The sequence below is a fragment of the Lampris incognitus genome, chromosome 2 (assembly GCF_029633865.1).
Source record: "Lampris incognitus isolate fLamInc1 chromosome 2, fLamInc1.hap2, whole genome shotgun sequence".
NCBI classification, from domain to species: Eukaryota; Metazoa; Chordata; class Actinopteri; order Lampriformes; family Lampridae; genus Lampris; species Lampris incognitus.
This window is the reverse complement of record NC_079212.1, coordinates 72,386,000-72,412,702: the sequence shown is the minus strand read 5'-3', so window position 1 is coordinate 72,412,702 and position 26,703 is coordinate 72,386,000. Positions and strand designations below refer to the sequence as shown.

Below are 26,703 nucleotides of genomic sequence, written 5' to 3'. Positions count from 1 at the left end.
CAGGCCGCCAGGCCATCACAGGGCTGACACACTGACACTGACACACACACACACACACACACACACACACACACACACACACACACACACACACACACACACACACACACACGGACAATTTAGTACGGCCGATTCACCTGACCTACATGTCTTTGGATTGTAGGAGGAAACCGGAGCACCTGGAGGAAACCCACGCAGACACAGGGAGAACACGCAAACTCCACACAGAGGACAACCCGGGACGACCCCCAAGGTTGGACTACCCCGGCGCTCGAACCCAGGACCTTTTTGCTGTGAGGCGACTGTGCTACCCACTGCGCCAATGTGCCACCTTTTTTGGACAGAATAATAAAAAGAATAAAAGTGACGATGGTGGCTTTCTGCAAGCCCAATACCTGTAACTGTTATTTCACGAGTTAGATGCCAACAGCGATATAATATTTGGAACAAAGATTTATTTCTTAAATTCTGTGTGTGTGTGTGTGTGTGTGTGTGTGTGTGTGTGTGTGTGTGTGTGTGTGTGTGTGTGTGTGTGTGTGTGTGTGTGTGTGTGTGTGTGTGGTTTAGTACCTGGTCCTTTGGTAACGATCACATCTTCCCAGTGGCTCTCATTTCCAAGCATGATGGCCAGGCGGTATTCAGTCCCTGGTTGGAGCTCTGTCAGCGAAAAGAAGCCCTGAGTAGAGTTCACCATATCTGACTCCTTCCACTGACCCCCATCTGCACCAACGAGACAGGCAGAAATATGGTGTTTATGGGGACAGAAAGTGGTCAGATGTGTCTCAACAGATTGTGTCTCAGTCATTTATATCTCACCATCTGGCCTGCCACACGTTTTCCTTCCCTATCATGTGATGAGAAGTGATGCCACTGTATTTTCTCTCCTCTCTTTTCACTCTCCTTCTTTCATTTGTCTCTAATGAGAATCAAGGGCCGCCATCTCTGTCAGCACAAAACCTAAAATCCATTTGTTCTCATGCAGTCATTTACAGTCTGCCTTCATTGTGGTTTTCATCTCATCCAGACTGAATCATTATCCACCCTGGTCTCCCAGCTAGCAGATGTAAAAGCCATAATTTCCTGTCAAACTTGTATTTGTTCTACACTGTATTTTGTCCTGCTGTCCTCACTTCACTGTACATCCTACACCTCTATTCAACTCTTCCCTCGGCTCCTTCCTGTCTTGCTCCATGCAGCTATTAGGTAAATGCAGTTTCAGTATTTCCATGTACTGTGTCATCCTCATCTCCTCTGCTCCCCTCCCCCCTTTTCTCCCCAATTGTATCCGGCTAATTACCCCACTCTCCCGAGCCATCCCGGTCACTGCTCCACCCCTTCTGCCGATCCGGGGAGGGCTGCAGACTACCACATGCCTCCTCCCATACACATGGAGTCGCCAGTCGCTTCTTTTCACCTAACAGTGAGGAGTTTCACCAGGGGGACGTAGTTCTCCAGTTCCCCCTCCCCCCCAAACAGGCACCCCAACCGACCAGAGGAGGTGCTAGTGCAGCGACCAGGACACATATCTACATCCGGTTTCCCACCCACAGACACGGCCAATTGTGTCTGTAGGGATGCCCGACCAAGCCGGAGTTAACATGGGGATTCGAACTGGCGATCCCCGTGTTGGTAGGCAATGGAATAGACCACTACACTACCCAGACGACGCCCCCTCCTCTGCTTTTCTACTCCTGTGTCCACCCTTTACCTTTGTCTGTCCGCCTTCCTCCCCTCATCCCTCCCTGTTTCTCACCGCTCTTCTTCAGGTAGCGGAAGCAGAAGCCATGGTTTCTGTAACGTTCACTGGGCACCCAGCTCAAGTTGACTAACGTTTCCCCAGCAGACAGGGTGATGTTCGTCGGAGGGACTAGATGGTTGGCATCAGAGACAGAGGCATGAGAGAGGCAATAAGGGATCAAGAAAGAACAGGAAGGCGATAAACAGACATGAAAAGGAAACAAAGGCTCAACGTATTACGGTGTGTATGTCTGGCACATGGAGGATTTGTATACAAAGTGTCATGTGAGAGTGTATTTGAAGCCCGTTATTCAACCCTATTTGAAGAACAAAATGAATTAAGAATTACATTATGATAGGAAAACCTTCACAGAAAAGGGGCAAAATCTGGGTGAAAAATTTTAGTTTTACCTCCATCCAGCAGAGTAGCGCCCTTGAGCATGATTGGAGGTCCCTCCCCGGCACTGGTGCGGCCCATTACTTTGAAGATGTAACGACTTTTAGGGTCCAGATTGTCCAAAATAAAGTGAGTCACACTCGGGTCATCTATGTTCTCCATCTGGACAGGGCTGTCTCTGCTTACAACCTCTGACAGAGACACACACACACACACACACACACACGACATGAAAAGATTTCAGTCACCTGCTTCAGAAACCCCCCGTGGCCATTTTGTATGAGCCATGTTGGGTCAATCCTGCTAACACAACAGAAGGAGGGTGGAGTGAAGCTGCAACACAAAAGCCGACTGTGTAAGTAATAAACTGAATGCAACACAGATGACTACACTACTTCTGTGAAAGACATTGTGTGTGTAAGTATCTTCTGCCTTTATCAGAGTCAGTGTTAGCCAGGACATAAAGCACCGCCAAACACTCGTATTGCCAGTTGTCATATTGCTCCAGACGTTGTGAGGTCGGTCATGTGTTGTTCTGGCAATCATGTCCTTCTCTGAAATATACTGTATCCTTCTCTGAACTATACAGTATCCCTCTATGAACTATACTGTATCCTTCTCTGAAATATACTGTATCATTAAGCAGCAGAATATATTTAGCAGATGCACGTATTTTCATTAGGAGCATTCCCTCTCCCAGATATCACTCATGACTTGTATGCTGTTAATCTAGCAGTGCCTGCTCTGTTTGACTTTCTTCCTTGCTGGTAGTGTATGTTGTTACTCTAGCAGTGTCTGCTTTGTGTGAATGTCTACCTTGCTGGTGGTGTATGCTGTTATTCTAGGAGTACCTGCTCTGTTTGACTGTCTTCCTTGCTGGTAGTGTATTCTGTTGCTCTAGCAGAACCTGCTCTGTGTGAATGTTCTATACCTTGCTGGTGGTGTATGCTGTTACTCTAGCAGTATCTTCTCTGTGTGAATGTCTACCTTGCTGATGGTGTAGTCTGTTGCTCTAGCAGTACCTGCTCTGTTTGACTTTCTGCCTTGCTGGTAGTGTATGTTGTTACTCTAGCAGTGCCTGCTCTGTGTGAATGCTCTATACCTTGCTGGTGGTGTACGTTGTTACTCTAGCAGTACCTGCTCTGTTTGACTCTCTGCCTTGCTGGTAGTGTATGTTGTTACTTTAGCAGTGCCTGCTCTGTGTGAATGCTCTATACCTTGCTGGTGGTGTACGTTGTTACTCTAGCAGTACCTGCTCTGTTTGACTTTCTGCCGTGCTGGTAGTGTATGTTCTTACTCTAGCAGAACCTGCTCTGTGTGACTTTCTGCCTTGCAGATAGTGTATGTTGTTACTCTAGCAGAACCTGCTATGTAACTGTATACACTGCTGGGAGTGTATGTTGTTACTCTAGCAGTATCTTCTCTGTGTGAATGTCTACCTTGCTGGTGGTGTATGTTGTTACTGTAGCAGTACCTGCTCTGTTTGACAGTCTACCTTGCTGGTGGTGTATGCTGTTATTCTAGGAGTACCTGCTCTGTTTGACTGTCTTCCTTGCTGGTAGTGTATTCTGTTGCTCTAGCAGAACCTGCTCTGTGTGAATGTTCTATACCTTGCTGGTGGTGTATGTTGTTACTCTAGCAGTATCTTCTCTGTGTGAATGTTTACCTTGCTGGTAGTGTATGCTGTTACTCTAGCAGTATCTGCCCTGTTTGACAGTCTACCTTGCTGGTAGTGCATGCTGTTCCTCTAGCAGTACCTGCTCTGTTTGACTGTTTGTCTTGCTGGTAGTGTATGTTGTTACTCTAGCAGTGCCTTATCTGTTTGACTGTCTTCCTTGCTGGTGGTGTATGTTGTTACTCTAGCATTACCTGCTCTGTGTGAATGTATACCTTGCTGGTAGTGTATGCTGTTACTCTAGCAGTACCTGCTCTTTTTGACAGTCTACCTTGCTGGTAGTGCATGCTGTTATTCTAGCAGTACCTGCTCTGTTTGACAGTCTACCTTGCTGGTAGTGTATGCTGTTACTCTAGCAGTACCTAATCTGTGTGACTTTATACCTTCCTGGTAGTGTATGCTTTTACTCTAGCAGAACCTGCTCTGTGTGACTTTCTGCCTTGCTGATAGTGTATGTTGTTACTCTAGCAGAACCTGCTCTGTAACTGTATACATTGCTGGTAGTGTATGTTGTTACTCTAGCAGTATCTGCCCTGTTTGACTGTCTTCCTTGCTGATAGTGTATGTTGTTACTCTAGCAGTGCCTGCTTTGTGTGAATGTCTACCTGTCTGGTGGTGTATGTTGTTACTGTAGCAGTACCTGCTCTGTTTGACAGTCTACCTTGCTGGTGGTGTATGCTGTTATTCCCGGAGTACCTGCTCTGTTTGACTGTCTTCTTTGCTGGTAGTGTATTCTGTTGCTCTAGCAGAACCTGCTCTGTGTGAATGTTCTATACCTTGCTGGTGGTGTATGCTGTTACTCTAGCAGTATCTTGTCTGTGTGAATGTATACCTTGCTGGTAGTGTATGCTGTTACTCTAGCAGTATCTGCCCTGTTTGACAGTCTACCTTGCTGGTAGTGCATGCTGTTATTCTAGCAGTACCTGCTCTGTTTGACTGTCTGCCTTGCTGGTAGTGTATTTTGTTACTCTAGCAGTGCCTGCTTTGTGTGAATGTCTACCTGTCTGGTGGTGTATGTTGTTACTGTAGCAGTACCTGCTCTGTTTGACAGTCTACCTTGCTTGTAGTGTATGCTGTTACTCTAGCAGTACCTGCTCTGTTTGACTGTTTGTCTTGCTGGTAGTGTATGTTGTTACTCTAGCAGTGCCTTATCTGTGTGAATGTATACCTTGCTGGTAGTGTATGTTGTTACTCTAGCAGAACCTGCTCTGTGTGAATGTTCTATACCTTGCTGGTGGTGTATGTTGTTACTCTAGCAGTATCTTCTATGTGTGAATGTATACCTTGCTGGTAGTGTATGCTGTTACTCTAGCAGTATCTGCCCTGTTTGACAGTCTACCTTGCTGGTAGTGCATGCTGTTATTCTAGCAGTACCTGCTCTGTTTGACTGTCTGCCTTGCTGGTAGTGTATGTTGTTACTCTAGCAGTGCCTGCTTTGTGTGAATGTCTACCTGTCTGGTGGTGTATGTTGTTACTGTAGCAGTACCTGCTCTGTTTGACAGTCTACCTTGCTGGTAGTGTATGCTGTTATTCTAGGAGTACCTGCTCTCTTTGACAGTCTACCTTGCTGGTAGTGTATGCTGTTATTCTAGGAGTACCTGCTCTGTTTGACTGTCTGCCTTGCTTGTAGTGTATGCTGTTACTCTAGCAGTACCTGCTCTGTTTGACTGTCTTCCTTGCTGGTAGTGTATGTTGTTACTCTAGCATTACCTGCTCTGTGTGAATGTATACCTTGCTGGTAGTGTATGTTGTTACTCTAGCAGAACCTGCTCTGTGTGACTTTCTGCCTTGCTGATAGTGTATGTTGTTACTCTAGCAGAACCTGCTCTGTAACTGTATAAATTGCTGGTAGTGTATGTTGTTACTCTAGCAGTATCTGCCCTCTTTGACAGTCTAACTTGCTGGTAGTGCATGCTGTTATTCTAGCAGTACCTGCTCTCTTTGACTGTTTGTCTTGCTGGTAGTGTATGTTGTTACTCCAGCAGTGCCTTATCTTTGTGAAGGTATACCTTGCTGGTAGTGTATGCTGATATTCTAGCAATACCTGCTCCTTTTGACTGTATTCCTTGCTGGTAGTGTATGTTGTTACTCTAGCATTACCTGCTCTGTGTGAATGTATACCTTGCTGGTAGTGTATGATGTTACTCTAGCAGTATCTTCTCTGTGTGAATGTCTACCTTGCTGGTGGTGTATGCTGTTACTCTAGCAGTATCTGCCCTGTTTGACAGTCTAACTTGCTGGTAGTGCATGCTGTTATTCTAGCAGTACCTGCTCTGTTTGACTGTCTGCCTTGCTGGTAGTGTATGATGTTACTCTAGCAGTGCCTGCTTTGTGTGAATGTCTACCTGTCTGGTGGTGTATGTTGTTACTGTAGCAGTACCTGCTCTGTTTGACAGTCTACCTTGCTGGTGGTGTATGCTGTTATTCTAGGAGTACCATCTCTGTTTGATTGTCTTCCTTGCTGGTAGTGTATTCTGTTGCTCTAGCAGAACCTGCTCTGTGTGAATGTTCTATACCTTGCTGGTGGTGTATGTTGTTACTCTAGCAGTATCCTCTCTGTGTGAATATATACCTTGCTGGTAGTGTATGCTGTTACTCTAGCAGTATCTGCACTGTTTGACAGTCTACCTTGCTGGTAGTGCATGCAGTTATTGTAGCAATACCTGCTCTGTTTGACTGTCTGCCTTGCTGGTAGTGTATGTTGTTACTCTAGCAGTGCCTGCTTTGTGTGAATGTCTACCTGTCTGGTGTAGTATGTTGTTACTGTAGCAGTACCTGCTCTGTTTGACAGTCTACCTTGCTGGTAGTGTATGCTGTTATTCTAGGAGTACCTGCTCTGTTTGACAGTCTACCTTGCTGGTAGTGTATGCTGTTATTCTAGGAGTACCTGCTCTGTTTGACTGTCTGCCTTGCTTGTAGTGTATGCTGTTACTCTAGCAGTACCTGCTCTGTTTGACTGTTTGTCTTGCTGGTAGTGTATGTTGTTACTCTAGCAGTGCCTTATCTGTGTGAATGTATACCTTGCTGGTAGTGTATGTTGTTACTCTAGCAGAACCTGCTCTGTGTGAATGTTCTATACCTTGCTGGTGGTGTATGTTGTTACTCTAGCAGTATCTTCTATGTGTGAATGTATACCTTGCTGGTAGTTTATGCAGTTACTCTAGCAGTATCCGCCCTGTTTGACAGTCTACCTTGCTGGTAGTGCATGCTGTTATTCTAGCAGTACCTGCTCTATTTGACTGTCTGCCTTGCTGGTAGTGTATGTTGTTACTCTAGCAGTGCCTGCTTTGTTTGAATGTCTACCTGTCTGGTGGTGTATGTTGTTACTGTAGCAGTACCTGCTCTGATTGACAGTCTACCTTGCTGGTAGTGTATGCTGTTATTCTAGGAGTACCTGCTCTGTTTGACAGTCTACCTTGCTGGTAGTGTATGCTGTTATTCTAGGAGTACCTTCTCTGTTTGACTGTCTGCCTTGCTTGTAGTGTATGCTGTTACTCTAGCAGTACCTGCTCTGTTTGACTGTTTGTCTTGCTGGTAGTGTATGTTGTTACTCTAGCAGTGCCTTATCTGTGTGAATGTATACCTTGCTGGTAGTGTATGCTGTTATTCTAGCAGTACCTTCTCTGTTTGACTGTCTTCCTTGCTGGTAGTGTACGTTGTTACTCTAGCATTACCTGCTCTGTGTGAATGTATACCTTGCTGTTAGTGTATGCTGTTACTCTAGCAGTACCTGCTCTTTTCGACAGTCTACCCTACTGGTAGTGTATGCTGTTACTCTAGCAGTACCTAATCTGTGTGACTTTATACCTTGCTGGTAGTGTATGTTGTTACTCTAGCAGAACCTGCTCTGTGTGACTTTCTGCCTTGCTGATAGTGTATGTTGTTACTCTAGCAGAACCTGCCCTGTTTGACAGTCTAACTTGCTGGTAGTGCATGCTGTTATTCTAGCAGTACCTGCTCTGTTTGACTGTCTGCCTTGCTGGTAGTGTATGTTGTTACTCTAGCAGTGCCTGCTTTGTGTGAATGTCTACCTGTCTGGTGGTGTATGTTGTTACTGTAGCAGTACCTGCTCTGTTTGACGGTCTACCTTGCTGGTAGTGTATGCTGTTATTCTAGGAGTGCCTGCTTTGTTTGAATGTCTACCTGTCTGGTGGTGTATGTTGTTACTGTAGCAGTACCTGCTCTGTTTGACGGTCTACCTTGCTGGTAGTGTATGCGGTTATTCTAGGAGTACCTGCTCTGTTTGACTGTCTGCCTTGCTTGTAGTGTATGCTGTTACTCTAGCAGAACCTGCTCTGTGTGAATGTTCTATACCTTGCTTGTAGTGTATGCTGTTACTCTAGCAGTACCTGCTCTGTTTGACTGTTTGTCTTGCTGGTAGTGCATGTTGTTACTCTAGCAGTGCCTGCTTTGTGTGAATGTCTACCTGTCTGGTGGTGTATGTTGTTACTGTAGCAGTACCTGCTCTGTTTGACAGTCTACCTTGCTGGTGGTGTATGCTGTTATTCTAGGAGTACCAGCTCTGTTTGATTGTCTTCCTTGCTGGTAGTGTATTCTGTTGCTCTAGCAGAACCTGCTCTGTGTGAATGTTCTATACCTTGCTGGTGGTGTATGTTGTTACTCTAGCAGTATCTTCTCTGTGTGAATATATACCTTGCTGGTAGTGTATGTTGTTACTCTAGCAGTGCCTTATCTGTGTGAATGTATACCTTGCTGGTAGTGTATGTTGTTACTCTAGCAGAACCTGCTCTGTGTGAATGTTCTATACCTTGCTGGTGGTGTATGTTGTTACTCTAGCAGTATCTTCTATGTGTGAATGTATACCTTGCTGGTAGTTTATGCAGTTACTCTAGCAGTATCTGCCCTGTTTGACAGTCTACCTTGCTGGTAGTGCATGCTGGTATTCTAGCAGTACCTGCTCTATTTGACTGTCTGCCTTGCTGGTAGTGTATGTTGTTACTCTAGCAGTGCCTGCTTTGTGTGAATATCTACCTGTCTGGTGGTGTATGTTGTTACTGTAGCAGTACCTGCTCTGTTTGACAGTCTACCTTGCTGGTAGTGTATGCTGTTATTCTAGGAGTACCTGCTCTGTTTGACAGTCTACCTTGCTGGTAGTGTATGCTGTTATTCTAGGAGTACCTTCTCTGTTTGACTGTCTGCCTTGCTTGTAGTGTATGCTGTTACTCTAGCAGTACCTGCTCTGTTTGACTGTTTGTCTTGCTGGTAGTGTATGTTGTTACTCTAGCAGTGCCTTATCTGTGTGAATGTATACCTTGCTGGTAGTGTATGCTGTTATTCTAGCAGTACCTTCTCTGTTTGACTGTCTTCCTTGCTGGTAGTGTATGTTGTTACTCTAGCATTACCTGCTCTGTGTGAATGTATACCTTGCTGTTAGTGTATGCTGTTACTCTAGCAGTACCTGCTCTTTTTGACAGTCTACCTTGCTGGTAGTGTATGCTGTTACTCTAGCAGTACCTAATCTGTGTGACTTTATACCTTGCTGGTAGTGTATGTTGTTACTCTAGCAGAACCTGCTCTGTGTGACTTTCTGCCTTGCTGATAGTGTATGTTGTTACTCTAGCAGAACCTGCTCTGTAACTGTATACATTGCTGGTAGTGTATGTTGTTACTCTAGCAGTATCTGCCCTGTTTGACAGTCTAACTTGCTGGTAGTGCATGCTGTTATTCTAGCAGTACCTGCTCTGTTTGACTGTCTGCCTTGCTGGTAGTGTATGTTGTTACTCTAGCAGTGCCTGCTTTGTGTGAATGTCTACCTGTCTGGTGGTGTATGTTGTTACTGTAGCAGTACCTGCTCTGTTTGACGGTCTACCTTGCTGGTAGTGTATGCTGTTATTCTAGGAGTACCTGCTCTTTGTGACAGTCTACCTTGCTGGTAGTGTATGCGGTTATTCTAGGAGTACCTGCTCTTTTTGACTGTCTGCCTTGCTTGTAGTGTATGCTGTTACTCTAGCAGAACCTGCTCTGTGTGAATGTTCTATACCTTGCTTGTAGTGTATGCTGTTACTCTAGCAGTACCTGCTCTGTTTGACTGTTTGTCTTGCTGGTAGTGTATGTTGTTACTCTAGCAGTGCCTGCTTTGTGTGAATGTCTACCTGTCTGGTGGTGCATGCTGTTATTCTAGCAGTACCTGCTCTGTTTGACTGTCTTCCTTGCTGGTAGTGTATTCTGTTGCTCTAGCAGAACCTGCTCTGTGTGAATGTTCTATACCTTGCTTGTAGTGTATGCTGTTACTCTAGCAGTATCTTGTCTGTGTGAATGTATACCTTGCTGGTAGTGTATGCTGTTACTCTAGCAGTATCTGCCCTGTTTGACAGTCTACCTTGCTGGTAGTGCATGCTGTTATTCTAGCAGTACCAGCTCTGTTTGACTGTCTGCCTTGCTGGTAGTGTATTTTGTTACTCTAGCAGTGCCTGCTTTGTGTGAATGTCTACCTGTCTGGTGGTGTATGTTGTTACTGTAGCAGTACCTGCTCTGTTTGACAGTCTACCTTGCTTGTAGTGTATGCTGTTACTCTAGCAGTACCTGCTCTGTTTGACTGTTTGTCTTGCTGGTAGTGTATGTTGTTACTCTAGCAGTGCCTTATCTGTGTGAATGTATACCTTGCTGGTAGTGTATGTTGTTACTCTAGCAGAACCTGCTCTGTGTGAATGTTCTATACCTTGCTGGTGGTGTATGTTGTTACTCTAGCAGTATCTTCTATGTGTGAATGTATACCTTGCTGGTAGTGTATGCTGTTACTCTAGCAGTATCTGCCCTGTTTGACAGTCTACCTTGCTGGTAGTGCATGCTGTTATTCTAGCAGTACCTGCTCTGTTTGACTGTCTGCCTTGCTGGTAGTGTATGTTGTTACTCTAGCAGTGCCTGCTTTGTGTGAATATCTACCTGTCTGGTGGTGTATGTTGTTACTGTAGCAGTACCTGCTCTGTTTGACAGTCTACCTTGCTGGTAGTGTATGCTGTTATTCTAGGAGTACCTGCTCTGTTTGACAGTCTACCTTGCTGGTAGTGTATGCTGTTATTCTAGGAGTACCTGCTCTGTTTGACTGTCTGCCTTGCTTGTAGTGTATGCTGTTACTCTAGCAGTACCTGCTCTGTTTGACTGTCTTCCTTGCTGGTAGTGTATGTTGTTACTCTAGCATTACCTGCTCTGTGTGAATGTATACCTTGCTGGTAGTGTATGCTGTTACTCTAGCAGTACCTGCTCTTTTTGACAGTCTACCTTGCTGGTAGTGTATGCTGTTACTCTAGCAGTACCTAATCTGTTTGACTGTTTGTCTTGCTGGTAGTGTATGTTGTTACTCCAGCAGTGCCTTATCTGTGTGAATGTATACCTTGCTGGTAGTGTATGCTGTTATTCTAGCAGTACCTGCTCTGTTTGACTGTCTTCCTTGCTGGTAGTGTATGTTGTTACTCTAGCATTACCTGCTCTGTGTGAATGTATACCTTGCTGGTAGTGTATGCTGTTACTCTAGCAGTATCTTCTCTGTGTGAATGTCTACCTTGCTGGTAGTGCATGCTGTTATTCTAGCAGTACCTGCTCTGTTTGACTGTCTTCCTTGCTGATAGTGTATGTTGTTACTCTAGCAGTGCCTGCTTTGTGTGAATGTCTACCTGTCTGGTGGTGTATGTTGTTACTGTAGCAGTACCTGCTCTGTTTGACAGTCTACCTTGCTGGTGGTGTATGCTGTTATTCTAGGAGTATCAGCTCTGTTTGATTGTCTTCCTTGCATGTAGTGTATTCTGTTGCTCTAGCAGAACCTGCTCTGTGTGAATGTTCTATACCTTGCTGGTGGTGTATGCTGTTACTCTAGTTGTATCTTCTCTGTGTGAATGTCTACCTTGCTGATGGCGTATTCTGTTGCTCTAGCAGTACCTACTCTGTTTGACTTTCTGCCTTGCTGGTAGTGTATGTTGTTACTCTAGCAGTTCCTGCTCTGTGTGAATGCTCTATACCTTGCTGGTTGTGTACGTTGTTACTCTAGCAGTACCTGATCTGTTTGACTGTCTGCCTTGCTTGTAGTGTATGCTGTTACTCTAGCAGTACCTGCTCTGTTTGACTTTCTGCCTTGCTGGTAGTGAATGTTGTTACTCTAGCAGTACCTGCCCTGTACCTGTATATATTGCTGGTAGTGTATGTTGTTACTCTAGCAGTACCTGCTCTTTGTAACTGTATACATTGCTGGTAGTGTATGTTGTTACTCTAGCAGTACCTGCTCTGTAACTGTATACATTGCTGGTAGTGTATGTTGTTACTGTAGCAGTACCTGCTCTGTTTGACAGTCTACCTTGCTGGTAGAGTATGCTGTTATTCTAGCAGTACCTGCTCTGTTTGAAAGTCTACCTTGCTTGTAGTGTATGCTGTTACTCTAGCAGAACCTGCTCTGTGTGAATGTTCTATACCTTGCTTGTAGTGTATGCTGTTACTCTAGCAGTACCTGCTCTGTTTGACTGTTTGTCTTGCTGGTAGTGTATGTTGTTACTCTAGCAGTGCCTTATCTGTGTGAATGTATACCTTGCTGGTAGTGTATGCTGTTATTATAGCAGTACCTTCTCTGTTTGACTGTCTTCCTTGCTGGTAGTGTATGTTGTTACTCTAGCATTACCTGCTCTGTGTGAATGTATACCTTGCTGGTAGTGCATGCTGTTATTCTAGCAGTACCTACTCTGTTTGACTGTCTGCCTTGCTGGTAGTGTATGTTGTTACTCTAGCAGTGCCTGCTTTGTGTGAATGTCTACCTGTCTGTTGGTGTATGTTGTTACTGTAGCAGTACCTGCTCTGTTTGACAGTCTACCTTGCTGGTAGTGCATGCTGTTATTCTAGGAGTACCTGCTCAGTTTGACAATCTACCTTGCTGGTAGTGTATGCCGTTATTCTAGGAGTACCTGTTCTGTTTGACTGGCTGCCTTGCTTGTAGTGTTTGCTGTTACTCTAGCAGTACCTGCTCTGTTTGACTTTCTGCCTTGCTGGTAGTGAATGTTGTTACTCTAGCAGTACCTGCCCTGTACCTGTATATATTGCTGGTAGTGTATGTTGTTGCTCTAGCAGTACCTGCTCTTTGTGACTGTCTACCTTGCTGGTAGTGTATGTTGTTACTCTAGCAGTACCTGCTCTTTGTAACTGTATACATGCCTGGTAGTGTATGTTGTTACTCTAGCAGTACCTGCTCTGTACCTGTATACATTGCTGGTAGTGTATGTTGTTACTGTAGCAGTACCTGCTCTGTTTGACAGTCTACCTTGCTGGTAGAGTATGCTGTTATTCTAGCAGTACCTGCTCTGTTTGAAAGTCTACCTTGCTGGTATTGTATGCTGTTATTCTAGGAGTACCTGCTCTGTTTGACTGTCTTCCTTGCTGGTAGTGTATTCTGTTGCTCTAGCAGAACCTGCTCTGTGTGAATGTCTACCTTGCTGATGGTGTATTCTGTTGCTCTAGCAGTACCTACTCTGTTTGACTTTCTGCCTTGCTGGTAGTGTATGTTGTTACTGTAGCAGTACCTGCTCTGTTTGACAGTCTACCTTGCTGGTAGTGTATTCTGTTGCTCTAGCAGAACCTGCTCTGTGTGAATGTCTACCTTGCTGATGGTGTATTCTGTTGCTCTAGCAGTACCTACTCTGTTTGACTTTCTGCCTTGCTGGTAGTGTATGTTGTTACTCTAGCAGTTCCTGCTCTGTGTGAATGCTCTATACCTTGCTGGTGGTGTACGTTGTTACTCTAGCAGTACCTGCTCTGTGTGACTTTCTGCCTTGCTGGTAGTGAATGTTTTTACTCTAGCAGTACCTGCTCTATACCTGTATATATTGCTGGTAGTGTATGTTATTACTCTAGCAGTACCTGCTCTTTGTGACTGTCTACCTTGCTGGTAGTGTATGTTGTTACTCTAGCAGTATCTTCTATGTGTGAATGTATACCTTGCTGGTAGTTTATGCAGTTACTCTAGCAGTATCTGCCCTGTTTGACAGTCTACCTTGCTGGTAGTGCATGCTGGTATTCTAGCAGTACCTGCTCTATTTGACTGTCTGCCTTGCTGGTAGTGTATGTTGTTACTCTAGCAGTGCCTGCTTTGTGTGAATATCTACCTGTCTGGTGGTGTATGTTGTTACTGTAGCAGTACCTGCTCTGTTTGACAGTCTACCTTGCTGGTAGTGTATGCTGTTATTCTAGGAGTACCTGCTCTGTTTGACAGTCTACCTTGCTGGTAGTGTATGCTGTTATTCTAGGAGTACCTTCTCTGTTTGACTGTCTGCCTTGCTTGTAGTGTATGCTGTTACTCTAGCAGTACCTGCTCTGTTTGACTGTTTGTCTTGCTGGTAGTGTATGTTGTTACTCTAGCAGTGCCTTATCTGTGTGAATGTATACCTTGCTGGTAGTGTATGCTGTTATTCTAGCAGTACCTTCTCTGTTTGACTGTCTTCCTTGCTGGTAGTGTATGTTGTTACTCTAGCATTACCTGCTCTGTGTGAATGTATACCTTGCTGTTAGTGTATGCTGTTATTCTAGGAGTATCAGCTCTGTTTGATTGTCTTCCTTGCATGTAGTGTATTCTGTTGCTCTAGCAGAACCTGCTCTGTGTGAATGTTCTATACCTTGCTGGTGGTGTATGCTGTTACTCTAGTTGTATCTTCTCTGTGTGAATGTCTACCTTGCTGATGGCGTATTCTGTTGCTCTAGCAGTACCTACTCTGTTTGACTTTCTGCCTTGCTGGTAGTGTATGTTGTTACTCTAGCAGTTCCTGCTCTGTGTGAATGCTCTATACCTTGCTGGTTGTGTACGTTGTTACTCTAGCAGTACCTGATCTGTTTGACTGTCTGCCTTGCTTGTAGTGTATGCTGTTACTCTAGCAGTACCTGCTCTGTTTGACTTTCTGCCTTGCTGGTAGTGAATGTTGTTACTCTAGCAGTACCTGCCCTGTACCTGTATATATTGCTGGTAGTGTATGTTGTTACTCTAGCAGTACCTGCTCTTTGTAACTGTATACATTGCTGGTAGTGTATGTTGTTACTCTAGCAGTACCTGCTCTGTAACTGTATACATTGCTGGTAGTGTATGTTGTTACTGTAGCAGTACCTGCTCTGTTTGACAGTCTACCTTGCTGGTAGAGTATGCTGTTATTCTAGCAGTACCTGCTCTGTTTGAAAGTCTACCTTGCTTGTAGTGTATGCTGTTACTCTAGCAGAACCTGCTCTGTGTGAATGTTCTATACCTTGCTTGTAGTGTATGCTGTTACTCTAGCAGTACCTGCTCTGTTTGACTGTTTGTCTTGCTGGTAGTGTATGTTGTTACTCTAGCAGTGCCTTATCTGTGTGAATGTATACCTTGCTGGTAGTGTATGCTGTTATTATAGCAGTACCTTCTCTGTTTGACTGTCTTCCTTGCTGGTAGTGTATGTTGTTACTCTAGCATTACCTGCTCTGTGTGAATGTATACCTTGCTGGTAGTGCATGCTGTTATTCTAGCAGTACCTACTCTGTTTGACTGTCTGCCTTGCTGGTAGTGTATGTTGTTACTCTAGCAGTGCCTGCTTTGTGTGAATGTCTACCTGTCTGTTGGTGTATGTTGTTACTGTAGCAGTACCTGCTCTGTTTGACAGTCTACCTTGCTGGTAGTGTATTCTGTTGCTCTAGCAGAACCTGCTCTGTGTGAATGTCTACCTTGCTGATGGTGTATTCTGTTGCTCTAGCAGTACCTACTCTGTTTGACTTTCTGCCTTGCTGGTAGTGTATGTTGTTACTCTAGCAGTTCCTGCTCTGTGTGAATGCTCTATACCTTGCTGGTGGTGTACGTTGTTACTCTAGCAGTACCTGCTCTGTGTGACTTTCTGCCTTGCTGGTAGTGAATGTTTTTACTCTAGCAGTACCTGCTCTATACCTGTATATATTGCTGGTAGTGTATGTTATTACTCTAGCAGTACCTGCTCTTTGTGACTGTCTACCTTGCTGGTAGTGTATGTTGTTACTCTAGCAGTATCTTCTATGTGTGAATGTATACCTTGCTGGTAGTTTATGCAGTTACTCTAGCAGTATCTGCCCTGTTTGACAGTCTACCTTGCTGGTAGTGCATGCTGGTATTCTAGCAGTACCTGCTCTATTTGACTGTCTGCCTTGCTGGTAGTGTATGTTGTTACTCTAGCAGTGCCTGCTTTGTGTGAATATCTATCTGTCTGGTGGTGTATGTTGTTACTGTAGCAGTACCTGCTCTGTTTGACAGTCTACCTTGCTGGTAGTGTATGCTGTTATTCTAGGAGTACCTGCTCTGTTTGACAGTCTACCTTGCTGGTAGTGTATGCTGTTATTCTAGGAGTACCTTCTCTATTTGACTGTCTGCCTTGCTTGTAGTGTATGCTGTTACTCTAGCAGTACCTGCTCTGTTTGACTGTTTGTCTTGCTGGTAGTGTATGTTGTTACTCTAGCAGTGCCTTATCTGTGTGAATGTATACCTTGCTGGTAGTGTATGCTGTTATTCTAGCAGTACCTTCTCTGTTTGACTGTCTTCCTTGCTGGTAGTGTATGTTGTTACTCTAGCATTACCTGCTCTGTGTGAATGTATACCTTGCTGTTAGTGTATGCTGTTACTCTAGCAGTACCTGCTCTTTTTGACAGTCTACCTTGCTGGTAGTGTATGCTGTTACTCTAGCAGTACCTAATCTGTGTGACTTTATACCTTGCTGGTAGTGTATGTTGTTACTCTAGCAGAACCTGCTCTGTGTGACTTTCTGCCTTGCTGATAGTGTATGTTGTTACTCTAGCAGAACCTGCTCTGTAACTGTATACATTGCTGGTAGTGTATGTTGTTACTCTAGCAGTATCTGCCCTGTTTGACAGTCTAACTTGCTGGTAGTGCATGCTGTTATTCTAGCAGTACCTGCTCTGTTTGACTGTCTGCCTTGCTGGTAGTGTATGTTGTTACTCTAGCAGTGCCTGCTTTGTGTGAATGTCTACCTGTCTGGTGGTGTATGTTGTTACTGTAGCAGTACCTGCTCTGTTTGACGGTCTACCTTGCTTGTAGTGTATGCTGTTATTCTAGGAGTACCTGCTCTTTGTGACAGTCTACCTTGCTGGTAGTGTATGCGGTTATTCTAGGAGTACCTGCTCTTTTTGACTGTCTGCCTTGCTTGTAGTGTATGCTGTTACTCTAGCAGAACCTGCTCTGTGTGAATGTTCTATACCTTGCTTGTAGTGTATGCTGTTACTCTAGCAGTACCTGCTCTGTTTGACTGTTTGTCTTGCTGGTAGTGTATGTTGTTACTCTAGCAGTGCCTGCTTTGTGTGAATGTCTACCTGTCTGGTGGTGCATGCTGTTATTCTAGCAGTACCTGCTCTGTTTGACTGTCTTCCTTGCTGGTAGTGTATTCTGTTGCTCTAGCAGAACCTGCTCTGTGTGAATGTTCTATACCTTGCTGGTAGTGTATGCTGTTACTCTAGCAGTATCTGCCCTGTTTGACAGTCTACCTTGCTGGTAGTGCATGCTGTTATTCTAGCAGTACCGGCTCTGTTTGACTGTCTGCCTTGCTGGTAGTGTATTTTGTTACTCTAGCAGTGCCTGCTTTGTGTGAATGTCTACCTGTCTGGTGGTGTATGTTGTTACTGTAGCAGTACCTGCTCTGTTTGACAGTCTACCTTGCTTGTAGTGTATGCTGTTACTCTAGCAGTACCTGCTCTGTTTGACTGTTTGTCTTGCTGGTAGTGTATGTTGTTACTCTAGCAGTGCCTTATCTGTGTGAATGTATACCTTGCTGGTAGTGTATGTTGTTACTCTAGCAGAACCTGCTCTGTGTGAATGTTCTATACCTTGCTGGTGGTGTATGTTGTTACTCTAGCAGTATCTTCTATGTGTGAATGTATACCTTGCTGGTAGTGTATGCTGTTACTCTAGCAGTATCTGCCCTGTTTGACAGTCTACCTTGCTGGTAGTGCATGCTGTTATTCTAGCAGTACCTGCTCTGTTTGACTGTCTGCCTTGCTGGTAGTGTATGTTGTTACTCTAGCAGTGCCTGCTTTGTGTGAATATCTACCTGTCTGGTGGTGTATGTTGTTACTGTAGCAGTACCTGCTCTGTTTGACAGTCTACCTTGCTGGTAGTGTATGCTGTTATTCTAGGAGTACCTGCTCTGTTTGACAGTCTACCTTGCTGGTAGTGTATGCTGTTATTCTAGGAGTACCTGCTCTGTTTGACTGTCTGCCTTGCTTGTAGTGTATGCTGTTACTCTAGCAGTACCTGCTCTGTTTGACTGTCTTCCTTGCTGGTAGTGTATGTTGTTACTCTAGCATTACCTGCTCTGTGTGAATGTATACCTTGCTGGTAGTGTATGCTGTTACTCTAGCAGTACCTGCTCTTTTTGACAGTCTACCTTGCTGGTAGTGTATGCTGTTACTCTAGCAGTACCTAATCTGTTTGACTGTTTGTCTTGCTGGTAGTGTATGTTGTTACTCCAGCAGTGCCTTATCTGTGTGAATGTATACCTTGCTGGTAGTGTATGCTGTTATTCTAGCAGTACCTGCTCTGTTTGACTGTCTTCCTTGCTGGTAGTGTATGTTGTTACTCTAGCATTACCTGCTCTGTGTGAATGTATACCTTGCTGGTAGTGTATGCTGTTACTCTAGCAGTATCTTCTCTGTGTGAATGTCTACCTTGCTGGTAGTGCATGCTGTTATTCTAGCAGTACCTGCTCTGTTTGACTGTCTTCCTTGCTGATAGTGTATGTTGTTACTCTAGCAGTGCCTGCTTTGTGTGAATGTCTACCTGTCTGGTGGTGTATGTTGTTACTGTAGCAGTACCTGCTCTGTTTGACAGTCTACCTTGCTGGTGGTGTATGCTGTTATTCTAGGAGTATCAGCTCTGTTTGATTGTCTTCCTTGCATGTAGTGTATTCTGTTGCTCTAGCAGAACCTGCTCTGTGTGAATGTTCTATACCTTGCTGGTGGTGTATGCTGTTACTCTAGTTGTATCTTCTCTGTGTGAATGTCTACCTTGCTGATGGCGTATTCTGTTGCTCTAGCAGTACCTACTCTGTTTGACTTTCTGCCTTGCTGGTAGTGTATGTTGTTACTCTAGCAGTTCCTGCTCTGTGTGAATGCTCTATACCTTGCTGGTTGTGTACGTTGTTACTCTAGCAGTACCTGATCTGTTTGACTGTCTGCCTTGCTTGTAGTGTATGCTGTTACTCTAGCAGTACCTGCTCTGTTTGACTTTCTGCCTTGCTGGTAGTGAATGTTGTTACTCTAGCAGTACCTGCCCTGTACCTGTATATATTGCTGGTAGTGTATGTTGTTACTCTAGCAGTACCTGCTCTTTGTGACTGTCTATCTTGCTGGTAGTGTATGTTGTTACTCTAGCAGTACCTGCCCTGTACCTGTATATATTGCTGGTAGTGTATGTTGTTACTCTAGCAGTACCTGCTCTTTGTAACTGTATACATTGCTGGTAGTGTATGTTGTTACTCTAGCAGTACCTGCTCTGTAACTGTATACATTGCTGGTAGTGTATGTTGTTACTGTAGCAGTACCTGCTCTGTTTGACAGTCTACCTTGCTGGTAGAGTATGCTGTTATTCTAGCAGTACCTGCTCTGTTTGAAAGTCTACCTTGCTTGTAGTGTATGCTGTTACTCTAGCAGAACCTGCTCTGTGTGAATGTTCTATACCTTGCTTGTAGTGTATGCTGTTACTCTAGCAGTACCTGCTCTGTTTGACTGTTTGTCTTGCTGGTAGTGTATGTTGTTACTCTAGCAGTGCCTTATCTGTGTGAATGTATACCTTGCTGGTAGTGTATGCTGTTATTATAGCAGTACCTTCTCTGTTTGACTGTCTTCCTTGCTGGTAGTGTATGTTGTTACTCTAGCATTACCTGCTCTGTGTGAATGTATACCTTGCTGGTAGTGCATGCTGTTATTCTAGCAGTACCTACTCTGTTTGACTGTCTGCCTTGCTGGTAGTGTATGTTGTTACTCTAGCAGTGCCTGCTTTGTGTGAATGTCTACCTGTCTGTTGGTGTATGTTGTTACTGTAGCAGTACCTGCTCTGTTTGACAGTCTACCTTGCTGGTAGTGCATGCTGTTATTCTAGGAGTACCTGCTCAGTTTGACAATCTACCTTGCTGGTAGTGTATGCCGTTATTCTAGGAGTACCTGTTCTGTTTGACTGGCTGCCTTGCTTGTAGTGTTTGCTGTTACTCTAGCAGTACCTGCTCTGTTTGACTTTCTGCCTTGCTGGTAGTGAATGTTGTTACTCTAGCAGTACCTGCCCTGTACCTGTATATATTGCTGGTAGTGTATGTTGTTGCTCTAGCAGTACCTGCTCTTTGTGACTGTCTACCTTGCTGGTAGTGTATGTTGTTACTCTAGCAGTACCTGCTCTTTGTAACTGTATACATTCCTGGTAGTGTATGTTGTTACTCTAGCAGTACCTGCTCTGTACCTGTATACATTGCTGGTAGTGTATGTTGTTACTGTAGCAGTACCTGCTCTGTTTGACAGTCTACCTTGCTGGTAGAGTATGCTGTTATTCTAGCAGTACCTGCTCTGTTTGAAAGTCTACCTTGCTGGTATTGTATGCTGTTATTCTAGGAGTACCTGCTCTGTTTGACTGTCTTCCTTGCTGGTAGTGTATTCTGTTGCTCTAGCAGAACCTGCTCTGTGTGAATGTCTACCTTGCTGATGGTGTATTCTGTTGCTCTAGCAGTACCTACTCTGTTTGACTTTCTGCCTTGCTGGTAGTGTATGTTGTTACTGTAGCAGTACCTGCTCTGTTTGACAGTCTACCTTGCTGGTAGTGTATTCTGTTGCTCTAGCAGAACCTGCTCTGTGTGAATGTCTACCTTGCTGATGGTGTATTCTGTTGCTCTAGCAGTACCTACTCTGTTTGACTTTCTGCCTTGCTGGTAGTGTATGTTGTTACTCTAGCAGTTCCTGCTCTGTGTGAATGCTCTATACCTTGCTGGTGGTGTACGTTGTTACTCTAGCAGTACCTGCTCTGTGTGACTTTCTGCCTTGCTGGTAGTGAATGTTTTTACTCTAGCAGTACCTGCTCTATACCTGTATATATTGCTGGTAGTGTATGTTATTACTCTAGCAGTACCTGCTCTTTGTGACTGTCTACCTTGCTGGTAGTGTATGTTGTTACTCTAGCAGTATCTTCTATGTGTGAATGTATACCTTGCTGGTAGTTTATGCAGTTACTCTAGCAGTATCTGCCCTGTTTGACAGTCTACCTTGCTGGTAGTGCATGCTGGTATTCTAGCAGTACCTGCTCTATTTGACTGTCTGCCTTGCTGGTAGTGTATGTTGTTACTCTAGCAGTGCCTGCTTTGTGTGAATATCTACCTGTCTGGTGGTGTATGTTGTTACTGTAGCAGTACCTGCTCTGTTTGACAGTCTACCTTGCTGGTAGTGTATGCTGTTATTCTAGGAGTACCTGCTCTGTTTGACAGTCTACCTTGCTGGTAGTGTATGCTGTTATTCTAGGAGTACCTTCTCTGTTTGACTGTCTGCCTTGCTTGTAGTGTATGCTGTTACTCTAGCAGTACCTGCTCTGTTTGACTGTTTGTCTTGCTGGTAGTGTATGTTGTTACTCTAGCAGTGCCTTATCTGTGTGAATGTATACCTTGCTGGTAGTGTATGCTGTTATTCTAGCAGTACCTTCTCTGTTTGACTGTCTTCCTTGCTGGTAGTGTATGTTGTTACTCTAGCATTACCTGCTCTGTGTGAATGTATACCTTGCTGTTAGTGTATGCTGTTACTCTAGCAGTACCTGCTCTTTTTGACAGTCTACCTTGCTGGTAGTGTATGCTGTTACTCTAGCAGTACCTAATCTGTGTGACTTTATACCTTGCTGGTAGTGTATGTTGTTACTCTAGCAGAACCTGCTCTGTGTGACTTTCTGCCTTGCTGATAGTGTATGTTGTTACTCTAGCAGAACCTGCTCTGTAACTGTATACATTGCTGGTAGTGTATGTTGTTACTCTAGCAGTATCTGCCCTGTTTGACAGTCTAACTTGCTGGTAGTGCATGCTGTTATTCTAGCAGTACCTGCTCTGTTTGACTGTCTGCCTTGCTGGTAGTGTATGTTGTTACTCTAGCAGTGCCTGCTTTGTGTGAATGTCTACCTGTCTGGTGGTGTATGTTGTTACTGTAGCAGTACCTGCTCTGTTTGACGGTCTACCTTGCTTGTAGTGTATGCTGTTATTCTAGGAGTACCTGCTCTTTGTGACAGTCTACCTTGCTGGTAGTGTATGCGGTTATTCTAGGAGTACCTGCTCTTTTTGACTGTCTGCCTTGCTTGTAGTGTATGCTGTTACTCTAGCAGAACCTGCTCTGTGTGAATGTTCTATACCTTGCTTGTAGTGTATGCTGTTACTCTAGCAGTACCTGCTCTGTTTGACTGTTTGTCTTGCTGGTAGTGTATGTTGTTACTCTAGCAGTGCCTGCTTTGTGTGAATGTCTACCTGTCTGGTGGTGCATGCTGTTATTCTAGCAGTACCTGCTCTGTTTGACTGTCTTCCTTGCTGGTAGTGTATTCTGTTGCTCTAGCAGAACCTGCTCTGTGTGAATGTTCTATACCTTGCTTGTAGTGTATGCTGTTACTCTAGCAGTATCTTGTCTGTGTGAATGTATACCTTGCTGGTAGTGTATGCTGTTACTCTAGCAGTATCTGCCCTGTTTGACAGTCTACCTTGCTGGTAGTGCATGCTGTTATTCTAGCAGTACCAGCTCTGTTTGACTGTCTGCCTTGCTGGTAGTGTATTTTGTTACTCTAGCAGTGCCTGCTTTGTGTGAATGTCTACCTGTCTGGTGGTGTATGTTGTTACTGTAGCAGTACCTGCTCTGTTTGACAGTCTACCTTGCTTGTAGTGTATGCTGTTACTCTAGCAGTACCTGCTCTGTTTGACTGTTTGTCTTGCTGGTAGTGTATGTTGTTACTCTAGCAGTGCCTTATCTGTGTGAATGTATACCTTGCTGGTAGTGTATGTTGTTACTCTAGCAGAACCTGCTCTGTGTGAATGTTCTATACCTTGCTGGTGGTGTATGTTGTTACTCTAGCAGTATCTTCTATGTGTGAATGTATACCTTGCTGGTAGTGTATGCTGTTACTCTAGCAGTATCTGCCCTGTTTGACAGTCTACCTTGCTGGTAGTGCATGCTGTTATTCTAGCAGTACCTGCTCTGTTTGACTGTCTGCCTTGCTGGTAGTGTATGTTGTTACTCTAGCAGTGCCTGCTTTGTGTGAATATCTACCTGTCTGGTGGTGTATGTTGTTACTGTAGCAGTACCTGCTCTGTTTGACAGTCTACCTTGCTGGTAGTGTATGCTGTTATTCTAGGAGTACCTGCTCTGTTTGACAGTCTACCTTGCTGGTAGTGTATGCTGTTATTCTAGGAGTACCTGCTCTGTTTGACTGTCTGCCTTGCTTGTAGTGTATGCTGTTACTCTAGCAGTACCTGCTCTGTTTGACTGTCTTCCTTGCTGGTAGTGTATGTTGTTACTCTAGCATTACCTGCTCTGTGTGAATGTATACCTTGCTGGTAGTGTATGCTGTTACTCTAGCAGTACCTGCTCTTTTTGACAGTCTACCTTGCTGGTAGTGTATGCTGTTACTCTAGCAGTACCTAATCTGTTTGACTGTTTGTCTTGCTGGTAGTGTATGTTGTTACTCCAGCAGTGCCTTATCTGTGTGAATGTATACCTTGCTGGTAGTGTATGCTGTTATTCTAGCAGTACCTGCTCTGTTTGACTGTCTTCCTTGCTGGTAGTGTATGTTGTTACTCTAGCATTACCTGCTCTGTGTGAATGTATACCTTGCTGGTAGTGTATGCTGTTACTCTAGCAGTATCTTCTCTGTGTGAATGTCTACCTTGCTGGTAGTGCATGCTGTTATTCTAGCAGTACCTGCTCTGTTTGACTGTCTTCCTTGCTGATAGTGTATGTTGTTACTCTAGCAGTGCCTGCTTTGTGTGAATGTCTACCTGTCTGGTGGTGTATGTTGTTACTGTAGCAGTACCTGCTCTGTTTGACAGTCTACCTTGCTGGTGGTGTATGCTGTTATTCTAGGAGTATCAGCTCTGTTTGATTGTCTTCCTTGCATGTAGTGTATTCTGTTGCTCTAGCAGAACCTGCTCTGTGTGAATGTTCTATACCTTGCTGGTGGTGTATGCTGTTACTCTAGTTGTATCTTCTCTGTGTGAATGTCTACCTTGCTGATGGCGTATTCTGTTGCTCTAGCAGTACCTACTCTGTTTGACTTTCTGCCTTGCTGGTAGTGTATGTTGTTACTCTAGCAGTTCCTGCTCTGTGTGAATGCTCTATACCTTGCTGGTTGTGTACGTTGTTACTCTAGCAGTACCTGATCTGTTTGACTGTCTGCCTTGCTTGTAGTGTATGCTGTTACTCTAGCAGTACCTGCTCTGTTTGACTTTCTGCCTTGCTGGTAGTGAATGTTGTTACTCTAGCAGTACCTGCCCTGTACCTGTATATATTGCTGGTAGTGTATGTTGTTACTCTAGCAGTACCTGCTCTTTGTGACTGTCTATCTTGCTGGTAGTGTATGTTGTTACTCTAGCAGTACCTGCCCTGTACCTGTATATTTTGCTGGTAGTGTATGTTGTTACTCTAGCAGTACCTGCTCTTTGTAACTGTATACATTGCTGGTAGTGTATGTTGTTACTCTAGCAGTACCTGCTCTGTAACTGTATACATTGCTGGTAGTGTATGTTGTTACTGTAGCAGTACCTGCTCTGTTTGACAGTCTACCTTGCTGGTAGAGTATGCTGTTATTCTAGCAGTACCTGCTCTGTTTGAAAGTCTACCTTGCTTGTAGTGTATGCTGTTACTCTAGCAGAACCTGCTCTGTGTGAATGTTCTATACCTTGCTTGTAGTGTATGCTGTTACTCTAGCAGTACCTGCTCTGTTTGACTGTTTGTCTTGCTGGTAGTGTATGTTGTTACTCTAGCAGTGCCTTATCTGTGTGAATGTATACCTTGCTGGTAGTGTATGCTGTTATTATAGCAGTACCTTCTCTGTTTGACTGTCTTCCTTGCTGGTAGTGTATGTTGTTACTCTAGCATTACCTGCTCTGTGTGAATGTATACCTTGCTGGTAGTGCATGCTGTTATTCTAGCAGTACCTACTCTGTTTGACTGTCTGCCTTGCTGGTAGTGTATGTTGTTACTCTAGCAGTGCCTGCTTTGTGTGAATGTCTACCTGTCTGTTGGTGTATGTTGTTACTGTAGCAGTACCTGCTCTGTTTGACAGTCTACCTTGCTGGTAGTGCATGCTGTTATTCTAGGAGTACCTGCTCAGTTTGACAATCTACCTTGCTGGTAGTGTATGCCGTTATTCTAGGAGTACCTGTTCTGTTTGACTGGCTGCCTTGCTTGTAGTGTTTGCTGTTACTCTAGCAGTACCTGCTCTGTTTGACTTTCTGCCTTGCTGGTAGTGAATGTTGTTACTCTAGCAGTACCTGCCCTGTACCTGTATATATTGCTGGTAGTGTATGTTGTTGCTCTAGCAGTACCTGCTCTTTGTGACTGTCTACCTTGCTGGTAGTGTATGTTGTTACTCTAGCAGTACCTGCTCTTTGTAACTGTATACATTCCTGGTAGTGTATGTTGTTACTCTAGCAGTACCTGCTCTGTACCTGTATACATTGCTGGTAGTGTATGTTGTTACTGTAGCAGTACCTGCTCTGTTTGACAGTCTACCTTGCTGGTAGAGTATGCTGTTATTCTAGCAGTACCTGCTCTGTTTGAAAGTCTACCTTGCTGGTATTGTATGCTGTTATTCTAGGAGTACCTGCTCTGTTTGACTGTCTTCCTTGCTGGTAGTGTATTCTGTTGCTCTAGCAGAACCTGCTCTGTGTGAATGTCTACCTTGCTGATGGTGTATTCTGTTGCTCTAGCAGTACCTACTCTGTTTGACTTTCTGCCTTGCTGGTAGTGTATGTTGTTACTGTAGCAGTACCTGCTCTGTTTGACAGTCTACCTTGCTGGTAGTGTATTCTGTTGCTCTAGCAGAACCTGCTCTGTGTGAATGTCTACCTTGCTGATGGTGTATTCTGTTGCTCTAGCAGTACCTACTCTGTTTGACTTTCTGCCTTGCTGGTAGTGTATGTTGTTACTCTAGCAGTTCCTGCTCTGTGTGAATGCTCTATACCTTGCTGGTGGTGTACGTTGTTACTCTAGCAGTACCTGCTCTGTGTGACTTTCTGCCTTGCTGGTAGTGAATGTTTTTACTCTAGCAGTACCTGCTCTATACCTGTATATATTGCTGGTAGTGTATGTTATTACTCTAGCAGTACCTGCTCTTTTTAACTGTATACATTGCTGGTAGTGTATGTTGTTACTCTAGCAGTACCTGCTCTGTAACTGTATACATTGCTGGTAGTGTATGTTGTTACTGTAGCAGTACCTGCTCTGTTTGACAGTCTACCTTGCTGGTAGTGCATGCTGTTATTCTAGCAGTGCCTGCTCTGTTTGACTGTCTTCTTGCTGGTAGTGCATTCTGTTGCTCTAGCAGAACCTGCTCTGTGTGAATGTTCTATACCTTGCTGGTGGTGTATGCTGTTACTCTAGCTGTATCTTCTCTGTGTGAATGTCTACCTTGCTGATGGTGTATTCTGTTGCTCTAGCAGTACCTACTCTGTTTGACTTTCTGCCTTGCTGGTAGTGTATGTTGTTACTCTAGCAGTTCCTTCTCTGTGTGAATGCTCTATACCTTGCTGGTGGTGTACGTTGTTACTCTAGCAGTACCTGCTCTGTTTGACTTTCTGCCTTGCTGGTAGTGTATGTTGTTACTCTAGCAGTGCCTGCTCTGTGTGAATGCTCTATACCTTGCTGGTTGTGTACGTTGTTACTCTAGCAGTACCTGCTCTGTTTGACTTTCTGCCTT

The 26,703-nt window shown here is 44.3% G+C and overlaps 1 protein-coding gene across 1 annotated transcript in view; it reads right to left on the bottom strand.

Annotated features, from left to right (window-relative positions):
* Positions 1-26,703, bottom strand: part of LOC130130455 (neural cell adhesion molecule L1.1-like) — a 254,889-nt gene that overhangs the window by 16,838 nt on the left and 211,348 nt on the right. The window contains exons 21-23 of the mRNA XM_056300168.1: positions 2,149-2,325; positions 1,754-1,867; positions 571-720 (exon numbers count right to left, since the gene is read on the bottom strand). Coding sequence (XP_056156143.1) covers positions 571-720; positions 1,754-1,867; positions 2,149-2,325 — 441 coding nt within the window. The remainder of the gene's footprint in view (positions 1-570; positions 721-1,753; positions 1,868-2,148; positions 2,326-26,703) is intronic.